The sequence below is a fragment of the Suillus subalutaceus genome (genome assembly GCF_016647625.1).
Source record: "Suillus subalutaceus strain FC151 chromosome Unknown DFJ58scaffold_50, whole genome shotgun sequence".
NCBI classification, from domain to species: domain Eukaryota; kingdom Fungi; phylum Basidiomycota; class Agaricomycetes; order Boletales; family Suillaceae; genus Suillus; species Suillus subalutaceus.
Genome location: NW_024540299.1, coordinates 191,690 through 203,851, shown reverse-complemented (window position 1 = coordinate 203,851; position 12,162 = coordinate 191,690). Strand labels below are relative to the sequence as shown.

At 48.5% G+C, this 12,162-nt stretch overlaps 3 protein-coding genes across 3 annotated transcripts; 1 reads left to right on the top strand and 2 right to left on the bottom strand.

Annotated features, from left to right (window-relative positions):
* Positions 1–173: 173 nt before the first annotated feature.
* DFJ58DRAFT_882127 (uncharacterized protein) lies at positions 174–2,338 on the bottom strand (the record flags this gene model as incomplete). The annotated part of the gene is made up of 7 exons (XM_041394567.1): positions 1,917–2,338; positions 1,814–1,853; positions 1,353–1,763; positions 908–1,294; positions 751–853; positions 548–699; positions 174–494 (listed from the first exon to the last, which is right to left on the bottom strand). The coding sequence occupies exons 1-7, from the start codon at positions 2,084–2,086 to the stop codon at positions 174–176; spliced, it is 1,584 nt and encodes a 527-aa protein (XP_041244151.1). The 5' UTR covers positions 2,087–2,338.
* Positions 2,339–3,178: 840 nt separating this feature from the next.
* On the top strand, positions 3,179–4,668 carry DFJ58DRAFT_372471 (Alpha/beta hydrolase fold-1). The gene is made up of 5 exons (XM_041380092.1): positions 3,179–3,766; positions 3,817–3,943; positions 3,996–4,221; positions 4,274–4,363; positions 4,419–4,668. Exons 1-5 carry the CDS (start codon positions 3,427–3,429, stop codon positions 4,557–4,559), a joined length of 924 nt encoding a protein of 307 aa, XP_041244150.1. The 5' UTR covers positions 3,179–3,426; the 3' UTR covers positions 4,560–4,668.
* Positions 4,669–4,714: 46 nt separating this feature from the next.
* DFJ58DRAFT_372465 (ribosome 60S biogenesis N-terminal-domain-containing protein) lies at positions 4,715–11,721 on the bottom strand. The gene is made up of 17 exons (XM_041380091.1): positions 11,543–11,721; positions 11,346–11,491; positions 11,035–11,292; positions 10,916–10,985; positions 10,618–10,862; positions 10,269–10,570; positions 9,528–10,219; positions 8,774–9,469; positions 8,496–8,718; positions 8,101–8,435; positions 7,924–8,051; positions 6,957–7,875; positions 6,767–6,903; positions 6,089–6,712; positions 5,612–6,028; positions 5,318–5,561; positions 4,715–5,267 (listed from the first exon to the last, which is right to left on the bottom strand). Exons 1-17 carry the CDS (start codon positions 11,676–11,678, stop codon positions 4,828–4,830), a joined length of 6,012 nt encoding a protein of 2,003 aa, XP_041244149.1. The 5' UTR covers positions 11,679–11,721; the 3' UTR covers positions 4,715–4,827.
* Positions 11,722–12,162: the final 441 nt, after the last annotated feature.

Below are 12,162 nucleotides of genomic sequence, written 5' to 3'. Positions count from 1 at the left end.
CAGTAACAGAATGTTGTTTGTTCTTGTTGAATTTACAAGGCTTTGGTAAACATATAAAAACAACCTCGCACATGTTTCTACGAAAATGCTTTTATGAATTAGGCTACATATGAAATAAGTATTGATGGGAATCAGTATTGTGTCTATTCATAATTAGGTAAGATGTGATTAACTTATTCAGATTCCTCATCCTCAGATTCCTCGGGTTCAGATACCTCCTCTTCGCTCTCAGACTCTTCGCTCTCAGACACCTTTCTCTCAGACTCCTCGCTCTCAGACTCCTCGCTCTCTTCTTGACGAGGAACAGCAAGAACCGATGTCCCTCCGTCTTTCGTGACGCGAGCGCGTGTCTTCATGATAATGTAACGTCTTCCAAATTGGCTCATCTTCAAGGCAGTCGGGGTATCTCCTTTAACTCTCCTCGGACCAGGAATTTCTGCATCCTGAGGGAACACGCCAAGCCCTGATGGCGCAAAAACAATCGCCTGGCCAGTCTGGACGTGTGCGGCGCATTAGCAGAGCCCCCCTGTTCAAGCGTCCGACGTACCTGGAGCTTAACAACCGTGTCAAATGCTGCATCTACAGACACGTCGGCAGAAATGTGCCGTGCAAGGTGGTCCCACCACGCCGGAGAAGAAAATCGATGCATGATAGCGACGGTACACAAGTCTAACAGAACGGGTGGCACTACAGTTGGCTCTGGGTTTTGTATAAGCATTGCCTCTCCGTCTGACTGAGGGCTGGAATTACCTTGGGTAGAAATGATGACACGCATCCCTAAATGCCTCTGCTCTCTCGTGAGGGTAAAAAGGGCCTTGGTTAGCCCTGAAACACCTCTGTTCGTGGACAAGTACTATATGCAGTACGTTAGAACGGCACAACTTCAAAGAGACATCGAGCGAAATACCTTGTGGGCTTCATCGACGACAAGAACCTTTCCAGTCTCAACCTCAGCCCTCACGAATAGCCTCGTGACGATCTCGAACAAGCCACACGCAGAACCTGGGTCAATGAATGGATCCGATAAATCAACAATGGTCAAATGTCCCGCAGCGAAACGATGCGATGTCGATTTGGGAGCAATAACATTTGATCTGGGCCCACTGATATTGGCGTACGTCCTTGAACCAAAAGTGGCTTGCTGCGGACGATTGGGCTCCATGAACGAGTTCAGGAGGGTCAGACGCTGCTCAAGACCGGTAATTTGCGCGGGGTTGAATGTTCTCTTCTCTTCGTCAAGTCTCTCCATGAATAGTTTGTACGAGAATCTCTCCCCCAAATCTCGGAGAATGCTCTGGAAAGAAGCGGTCAGACTATAACACATCCTGAATGGATTATCCTTTATAGCTTACGAGAACAATCTGGATGTAAAGTGGCGCTGAATCTGACGACCCAACGGCCATCATAGATAGAAAAGCTTGTGCATCCAACTCTGCCTCGTTGAATAGTAAAGGAACTACTTCAACGTTATTTCCGAGAGGAGCGTAAACACTCTTCATAGTATTTAGGGAAGACTTTGACACGAAGACTCGCACTTTCGGCGTCCTTACACCCTCCGTTGACGGGACACCTACCCATGCAGCCTCGCTCGGAAGGGAACAGATACCACCTTCCCCAAAGTGGAGAACGAGTCCTGCTAGAGGCTGCTGCAGGGAGCCTATTTCCTGGAGTTTCGGAATGAGCATGTTTTCGAGGAGGACCGAAACTGTATGTGATTTTCCCGAGCCTTGTACTCCACACACTACAGCAGTGAACGGTGTATTCTAGAGAGCTCATGAGATACATAGGCGAAATGTTGATCTGAAGGACTCGCCGTGTTGACATAGAGTCTAGGATCTACAGGGACGTAGGTACTTGATTTCGAACTTGATGCCGAGCGTGGATATTGGGGACGCAGAGGGGGAGGAATGACGTACTGTATTGACAACACCTGACCCATCACTCCATATTGTGTAGAATGTTTCTTGTATCCAGCAGTGATATACGCTTCTCTCGTGATGAGAGGCGCGGTTTGTAGTTCGTGGTCCTTACTAAGGTCTGACGTGTCTACTGTCAGACTCTGGAGATGCTTCAACTCCACCTGCATCGATGAGAATCAGGAAGCCTACAGGTATAGGAGGAACAAACTTTTGCAGCTTTCACTGTGTCAAGGTCATAAATGGGCTCGTCGATTGCTTCCGCGGGTTCTACACGAGTGTCAATATCATCGTCCTTTGCCCGCCAAAGGAGATATTAGGTGGCATAAATTCTCAAGGTACAGCCTGCATATACCACAGGGGGTGCCTCGGCCTTGGCCAACTTCTCTGCTTTCGGTGAGAGGGTCGTTCCGGGGGTGGACCTATCAGTTCTCGAAGGAAGCTATGAGATTTAAAGCCTCAGTAACAGACTGATTGCTACAAAAATGCGGTTGGTTACATTAGTCCTGAACGTAAATGGAACTGGTTTCGTCGATATTGAAGTCTTGCGAACGGCCGAGGCTACACCCGATGCAAGCGGAGGTTGCCTGAAAGGCTGACGAGCAGTAGGTTTCCGCGATGTTACCTTGCCTACCTGGCTCCTCGTAACTGCTCCATTCGGAGGCGGAGCCGATTCAGAACGTTCACCAGAAAACTGCAAGACCCGTTGGCGAAGTTACATTCAAATGAGTCTCAACCTGCACGCACCACGAACTAAATCAAAGCTGAATGAGTACGATAGAGCTATCAAATAAGATATATATATAAACACTGACCATTGAGCCAGACTCCGATTTTTGTCGTCAAGGCGAGTTTGGGTGGCAGCGTCGAACAATCCCCAAGACAAAGAGGGAATTTTGGAACAGGGTCAAGGTTAACCGTGACGGAAAAATGCAAAGACGCGTATATATATATTGAATTAGGTCACCGCGACGCGATCACGTGCGAGATATTAATTTCCTGAGGCTGGCTCCAACAGCCTAGCCTCAAGCTAGAACCGATCTAGAGAAAATAAGTATATCACTGCGAACTTGAAGGCTACTCCGCGGTGTCGAGCATTCCCGGCCAAGCTTTCAAGCCCCACAAGAGTTGCTTTCAGTCATGAGGCGAGGCGGCACAGGCTGGCGAGAGAAGGATATGATCTATGATTCATAGAATGCTCGTTTCATTTTTTCAAGACGCGAACAACGACCCGGCCGCGGCATCTCCCACTGGCAGAAGATATCGTTATTGCTCTCGGCCACTTTTGTACAAGCGACTACGACCCTCTCCAAGAGAAAGTAATTGGAGTGAGAAAACTTCAATTGTCCTCGCATTTGACCTGCGCCGTGTTGAATAGCGACCAAAACCATCAAAGACAGGATGTGCCCCTGTGAACATGTTGAGAAGCTGAAACACTTCAACACCTAAAATACGGCACCCACGTGCTTTCCCCTGTGCCTCAGGTGACTACAACAGTACTAGTCCCAACATGTCGCCCACATCGGACTTGCTGGAATATGAAGCTCTACTTGAACCTGACCAACACTATCCCCTGTACATCACTGCCAAGAAATACTGGCTACCAGAATTTGAAGCTCACTGGGACGACGAGGAAGCAGTCACACTTGTTTTGCTCCATTCGACCAGCTTTCATAAAGAGACTTGGCAGCCTACCCTGGAACGTATCTTCCAGTGTTCTTCAGCTTATTCCAGCAAATCATCAAAATTGTTGAAGATCAAATGTGCATGGGCAATCGACTGCCCAAACCATGGTGTATCTGCCGCTCTCAACGATGACGCACTTCGGCAGGCACCTTTTTACCACAACTGTGAGTCCCTTTGATTGCACAATAACAGACGAACAGCTGAACCAGCACAGTCGGGTGCCGCAAATATGCAGATGCTGTCCATAGACTTATGTCTGCTGGATCAAGGTTCAGACCCATGTTTGACTTCCGAAGCCAGCGTCTTGTCGGAATAGGACATTCTCTTGGTGGAGTTGCTATGTTAGCCTCTTATTCCAACATGCGCGCTCTCGATTTACAGGTCTTGTACTAGAACCATATTGCAGAACCTTGAACCGGCCTTCAAATTTTCTTCTGTCATCCTCGTGGAACCTATGCTCAGTCCAAATGCAAAGGCAGTGGAACCATTGCGCCGTGTTCTCATCAAACATGCATACGAACGAAAAGACGTGTGGCCTTCTCGAGAAAACGCGTACCAGAACCTGAAATCAAGAAGGCGATGTAAACGCTGGGACCCGCGTGTCCTGGATTTGTATATTGTACTGCATCCTCTTATCATTCTGTCATATCGTCACCCTAATGCCCTCGTAGAAATTTGGACTCCGGACTCACCCAGGTGCGCGTCACCTGCAAGCACCCTACGATGGTGTCAGCTTAGCATGCTCGCGTGATGAAGAGGTGGTACGCGACCAAGATCCTCTTTGAACTAGTTGATCCCACTGAGCTCCACTTTCAGACAATGTACAGAGAACCAGATGGTGCAACCAAACCAGTGCAGGACTTGGACAAAGTTTGCCCACGCATTCCCGTCAGCATCGTGTTTGGAAGTGACAATGAGTACATGTACGCAGTTCCACAAACCCAAGCTGATCCTTGACGAACGGATATGTGGTGCTGTAGACCCCGCGCAGTACAGGATGCCCTGATTGATCCGGCTTCAGGCAGGCGTTTTTCCTCTGTCACGCGAATCGATGGAGCAGGACACCTGGTATGCAGCACAATCATTCCTTCTGACATCAAGTAATCATCTTTCATCAGGTGCCTCAGCATGTACCTAATCAACTTGGAGAACGCATATTCGATATTTTGATCACTACATCATCTCTCACATTATTTTCTAGGCTATAATTTATCACTATCTGCGTTCATTGGACGCAGTTGGCTATCGATGACATAGATACTCGGACAGCTTCCAGTCTCGCCCATTCACCCATCGGGCTACCATCCTCACCGACTATACCTCTCCACTGCAGTAGCCTGCCTGTCAGGACATCCCATTTCACAAACTTTTCGTCAAGCGTCATACTCGCCTGCCATAAGTCCTCGACAATGCCACCCCACGCACGCAGGGGATCAGTTACTGGTGGTTGAATATGCAACCCATGACCGTGGTACGGTGGCTTAGAAGGAATGGCAGGTCCGTTGGCAGAACTAGATTTGCTGAAATCTATGCAAGGCTCCAGCTGTTCGAGAATGCTGATTGTGGCCATGAAAACATGCGACAGATGAAAAGTTGAGGTCTGAGACGCTAGACTTAATCGTAGCGTCACGCGAGCGGCTTGTTGGAGAATGGGGAGCGATGGGGCTGCAGGAAGAGAATGAGCCTCAAAAACGGAGTGAAAATAAGGCCCATACCACTGCAATTCTGTAGAACCAGCGACAAGCATCTGCACAGAGCATCTTGCCACTGACCGTTTGTGGCCCGCTGCAGCTTCGCAGTATTGGCTGTGATCAGAATATTTTCAAGGATCCTTAGCCAAGCAAGAGTGTCTTCGTTACTCTGTGGCAGTTGTACTTGCATGTCGATCCAGGATAGAAGAGATGACCTTAAAACGAGAGAAGTCGTTGCCTGGACATTAGAAGTCAGGTTAGCGAGCACCTGTGAAATAACTTGAATTAAGGATTGACGAGAGTGTTAATGCAACAAACCTCCAGTACTGCGCGTCGCAACGCTTGATCGCGAACTGAGCTCTGCACAAGACTGGAGAGAAGCTCCCACGTATGTCGGCGTTTAAGCACCTTCCAATCCTCTGTACTCATCATGCCGTCAGACAGGAACCTAACGATCCATCCACGCTCTTTCTTCCAGTCATCCGAACTACCATAGAGCATGCCATATAGCATTGGCACATCAGTCACGTCAAGTTCTGGGCGCTGAAGAAGGAAGCGCGCCGTGCGTGGGTAGATGAAATTGGAAGGATAAAACACCCCACGAAGAGCATGAGACAGAATCAATGATGCAAACGAAGGCAACCGCAAGGGAGGACCATCGAATGAGGGCTTGATAAGGTTCTTCAGGAGGTTAAAGATGTACAGCGCGTGCTGTTTTTCTTGCATATCCGAAAGCTGACAAGGGGTGAGCATCCCGACGCCTTAGAATACCGAAGAACAAGATAATATACGAACCTCCACAGATTTCCACACCCTTGCCAACAAGCCGAGTGAGGCTTCACGAATCTTTTCATCTTTTGCAGACAAACACCGGATGAGCAAACTAAAAACGTTCGATCGGAACGTCTGCACCCATTCAAGCGACGAAGCTGGAGGATGATGCACAAGCATTTGGGCAACGAACAAAGTCACGAATAGTGGATCGTAAACCTGCTCATCCAGGCCAACTTTCTCGTCTTCCTGTTCGTCTGACATACGTCTCCATATCGGGAACACATGACAAGTTCTCAACATGCGTATGGGATCCATGTTTTGTATTGCATCAAGCGGGCTTGACGTGGAAACACCAGGGGAAGGTGACCACTTGGCGAGAATGGATGATATAGGTGTCAGCTTTTCAGCTTCATATAAACGGAAGATGTTCAACAGATTTCGATCTGAGGCAGAGATGGTCCCGCCGTATATGCGCATGAGTGGAATGATATGTGAAGGCTGGCATGTGTTGGTGGGGTGGAGTCGGAATAGGACAGCGATAAAACGGATGATAAGATCTCTTTGAGATGACTCTTCAGGACCACATAGTTTAAAGAACTGAGGGTGTTGAAGTATATTTTGCAGAGCTCGATTTACAACGACAGGCTGAAAACATCCATATTGAGCCTGAAGCTGCACAAGATGACAAGATATGATTACCTTGAGGGGCGAGCACTGCAGCAATGCAATGGCAATATCGAGAGCAACGGTATCAGCAAGTCGGTTCTGAATGATAGTGGTCAATAGAGGCTCCACAAAGTACGCCTTTGCCTTGAATCCTTTCTTGGCGATTTTCGCTGCGAACATAATTTAGCCAAGGTACAAGAAAAGCCTCTTCAATCCGACGCACTTAATTGGGCTAGAATTAATCGGTCCTCTTCATCTTCGCCTTCAGGGCCAGAGAAATGGCGCACAGCCCATTGCAGTCCACGCTCAGCTAATTCTGTCACGAGATCGGCCAGCGGGGGAAATGATTGCAAGCGCGAGGCAATGCACACGCTTTCGAGGGCGAATTGGTCGACAGCAAAGCGTTGCATATTCTTCTGTAGCAAGCTGGCGAACTGCTGTTTACGAGTTGCGTCCGCCTTGAGTAATATACAGATGCAGCGGATATATAGCTGTCTCAGGCCCTCAGGGCGATGACGCTGAGGCAACATACGATCAAAGAGTGCAATCATAACGGTATCATGAAACAAATCGATGGCGTCACCACCAAGTGAATCCAAAACAGCATGCACCGATGATAGCAGAGGCTCAAACGGAATGGTCGTCCAAGCTCCCGAGTTGAACCACGCGACAAACTCCTTTGCAACACCGGATTGAGCATAAACCAGCCCAGACACAATGCGTGACGTGGATTCTGTCCAAATCGCCTTTTGAAACAGCCTCGAGATGAAATCAGCGGGCAATATTCCCAGCTGTGAACTTCCAGAAGTTGGCAGGCATCGCGGTGATAAGGAGAAGTCCAATGTCTTCGCTCGTGGAGGCCGCCCATCATGGCATGGCGGAAGATGTGAAGTCACTGCAACAGCGATCGTTTCTTCGAGCACCTCGGAGTCGGGCAACACCCAATACAACCTGAGGAGTTGCGAAATAGGGATCCTCGAACTAGCGCATGTGAAGGAACCCCTCAGGGTATCAAGGGCAAACTCCAGAACCTCCAGCACAGAAAGCGTAAGGGCAGCATTATTGGCATCGCACGCCTGATCAATGATGTTTAGAAGATTGTTTGGGTCTGCATAACGTAGCCACAACTTGATGGAACGTCCCTGGAGAAACATTAGCAACGTAAATACTCACGCATAGAATCATCGTACCGTCTGCAGTCGTCCTGATTGAACCGATGCCTTAAAACACTCCGTCCAGTATGTACAAATCGAGGAGACCATTGTCCTATCATCCTCACTGCTGGGATCAAGAGAAATATCGAGAAACGCGCACAGAGCTGCTTAAACAGTTAACGAAAGTGCGCAAAGTAACATTGAGAACATTACCTTCTTGCACAGTACCAGGAAGATCTCCAGACATACTCATGCCATGGATAGATGGCGCCCTCAACAGGACATACTCCTTCAGCCGAGCGCCATCTTCTTTCGAGAGTTCACCAAGCGCCCTCCGCATAATCGCCGATAGCAAAAGCAGTAAATCGCATACAAGAGATTCCCGTTCCATGATTGAGCAGATATTATGTGCGATGAGGCAAACGGCGTGCTCAATCTGAACCCGCGTTGGTGGTCTGAGAAACAGACACTCCACCATTGTTTCGCGGCATTGCTTGTTCGCGATATCAGCTTCGGAGCTTTGCGTGAACATCCAATCAAAGGAAAGGCTGCGTAAAGCATTTAACATTCATAACGACGCAGGAATCAAGGAAAGGCAAGTGACATACACTTGGAGGAGCTGCCTCGAGGCAGTCTTTAGATCACCGCCTTCCCACATCAGCGAATCTGCAGGATGAAGGTTCTCGAATAAATCCTTGAGAGCGGGAGGATGGAAGCGTTCGACCACGGCCGAAAGTCGGACGATATCTTGGGGCTGAAGTGTGTGTTCTACGAAACGCAACCAGTCAACGAGTTCGTATGCGTTGTGAATGCGTGCACTTGAGCTTTCAGCTAGAAAAATGCAGTCAATTTCCATTGGAATGAAAAAAATAAGCGCTGCACACACGCAAAGGTACTCCTTCGATTTTCGTCAAGAAGTCTTCGACCTCTGAACTCGCGCTAGGCTCCGCGCGTCTACGCACATCCTGGAAATGACTGAAACACTTGTGCATGATTGACACTTCACGCCGGATCGCAGCGGTAACGCAAGCATGCTGGGAGAACAAGTTCTCAGACATCGCAGCATCGTCCACTTTCCCAGAGAATATACGCAGAAACGTCAAGTCTCTCTGCTTGCCCGCTAGCTTGAACACGAGCCTTCTCACAAACCCAGTAATGGCAAGTGCATTCGATGGGGTGAGCAATTTTCCCGCTAGTTTTGCAGCAAATTGTTCGAGCACAGTCATGAGCAACGGACTCGGTGCATCGACCGCTGAGTTCTCCATAGGTAGAAGAGCCCGAAGAGTCTCCAAGTATCGATACGGTGTTTTTATACATCGCTGCGCGCAGTCATCCAGAAAGGTGGCAACTCCGTCAGATTCGTCGGTCAGGGCGGCGCCATCTGGAGCTTCGCAACCCGTTCCACGACAAGTTATTGGGAGGGAATCGAGCCACATGTCCACCTCGTCCGGGTGTTCTTGGAAAAGGATGCTTTCAGGAAGCGTTTTCCTGAGCAGTGAGCGCAGGGTATTCCGGACTGCTCTTGTAGGGGTAGCGCAAAATATCTTCAGGAGAGCATGAAGGTAAGTGTTAGAAGAGTTTGCTGTGATCGAAAGTTAGTTAGCACTCGAAGCCAACATTAGACATCAAATCATACTGACCAACCTTCCCAGACCAAATAAATTGATCGCTTTCTTGTAATAATCGGAGTACATGCAACTGCTTCAAGTCATGCAGACCACACACGTTCCCAGCTTCCCTTACAGTATCCTGGGACGCATCCACTAGACCTTGCAACAACTTCCCTACGTCGAACCTCGCCTCTGCAACCATCTGAGGGAAACACAGATGATACAACCAAAGCAATCTCTGAGCGCTCTCCCCAAGCAAAGCTACTTTCACCTCTTTGGCATCTACCTTCATTTGTGAGAACGCCACCACTACCTGGAATTCTGGCACCCTTCTCCGAGCCTCTCGTTCAACCTCTCGACGCCGACGCGTCCATTGCCCACTTTCGTCTTCCTCGAGTGCAGATTCAACATCCTGGAATGTACGAAAGACACAGGAAAGCTTGGTCAAGCACCTGGCTAACGCGAGCGCTGTACAATGTTGCACGAGGTGGGACGTAGATTGCAGTCCTTTGGAGAAATGCATCTTGGTACTGACGGAAGGAAGGGTACTCTCGAGGATTGCTGAGAGCGGTGGTGGATCGGGTTGATAAATATTGTTCCCAGGGATGAAGAATGATGAGACTGGTAAAGGTTGGGAGATGACGAGTCCAAAGAACGCGATGTTAGCTATCCATTTCGACGATAGACGGGGTTCCAGTGTCAGTGCAACGGCAGGCCAGTATCTAGAATAGCAAACATTAACGGGGATCTCTCATTAGCGACGCTGCATACCCAGCGACCAGCTCCGGACATGCCACCAGAATTTTCAACGCAAGTTCCTGCTGCCTGGCGTCTTCATTGGCCTTGAGGCTCTTCAATATGTTACTCAGGATCTTGTTATATATTTTCCCGCCCTTCTTCGGCTCGTCGACGACGTCAACATCCGTATCACGAGGATACCATCCCCTGTCTTTGAAACAGATGCCCAGTCCTGGTCGTGTACAGATAGCGAGGAGAAAATGGTGCACAAGATCTGCCGGGATGTGATCACCGTCCGCATTTTCAGCGCCGGCGCGCTCGTACAATTTTAAGAGCTATTCCATACATTAATTACTTCCTTTCTATGTCAAGTATCACTCACATGTCCAATTGTCACTTCAGCGAAAAGTCCAATTTTCATGGTCCGTTTCACTTTTGGATCAGACCACAGCCCAACCCAGCACACTTCAAGGACTTTCCGAACGACCAGATATGAATCTTGAGAAAGGCCTTTGAAAATAGACAGGAATATATCTCTCTGCTGCTCGAGGAAAGTCGATTTCACCAGTGAGGAAGTTTCGGGATCGATGAAGGAGAGAATAAAGAAGACGTAATAAGTGCGGATATCTGATTGACGAGATTCAGATAGGTCAAGGTCTACAGATGTCGTGGGGACGTACCAGGTCTTGCGAGGACATCCTCTGCATCTCCTTTCCCTTTCCTCCTCATATGCGATACTTTTGTTAACGTCTAATTTTTTTTTGAATTCGGATCTGCTATCGTATGGAAGCTGACGCACCTTCGTGTCCCATGGAAACGCTTCAAAAAGTGTCTTCCGTTCCCTCCCACCTCCGAAGTGAGAGATACTATTCAACAGTTTCAACGAAACGAGAATAAGCTCGTTAGAACCAGAGAGATAAGATGTAATTTTGCGCATCCATTTTGGCGCCAAGAGCGTTTTGATAATTGGAATGCCGTGCGAGTGGTATGGGAAATGAGAGGACAGCAGAGTAAGGACCGAGGATAGCAGAGACACGAGGAGTGATAGACTGGACGACTAGTGCATTGCAACATCAAAAAGCTGAGAGAGAAAAAATAGAATGCACGCACTTGATTCGTGCCCTCCCATATCTCAAAAATATCATGAGCACCTGACGAACTCTCCATCCACTGCACGACAAGCGCAAGCCTTTCATCTTGAGGAGCAACAGTCTCTCCTGACTTGACAGACAGAGTCGAGCGCAATGCAGATAGGGCTACATGTCTGGTGAATATTCTTCGCAGTGATGATCATAAGGCTTATGCACCTTCTATTTGAGCATTCTGGTCTTGATTCTGCAGAGCGCGTCTGACATCGATCGCATTCGAGAATGTATACGATTTTCGTGAGGTTTGCTCAGGTTTTGCGCGTTTATGACGGCGCTCCGATTTGCTTTGAGGCATACTATGCTCCTTGGGTCAATAGCTCGAGTCCATATGACAGGACCAATGACCATACCTAAGAAGACGCACCAAATCTTGAATTTTACTTAAATCACGTGATTATGATCATTCAGATTATCAGATATCGAGATTCGGGATGTTGCCCCTCGGAGCGAGTCAGCCGCTAAGACAATTTCACTACCTTCCCAAACTCCATCTTTTCTCTTTTCACACGGACACAGTGGTTCCTCTCAGGGATGCTGACATTCGTGATCCCTTGGATGTACGTTCTTCTCTTATATCCTTCCCACTTGACTCGACAGTCTCCTTGCACTACTCCTGCTACATTGCCCCCACCTCCTAACTACTCTTCCTCACCGTAAGCTATTACTCACACACAGAGAACGTGAGCGTCAACGGCCGCCGCCGCATGTTTAACTTAACATCAATTTCAGTCTCGACTACCCACCAACAAATCATCTCCTACAACCTTCACAGCCCGCCT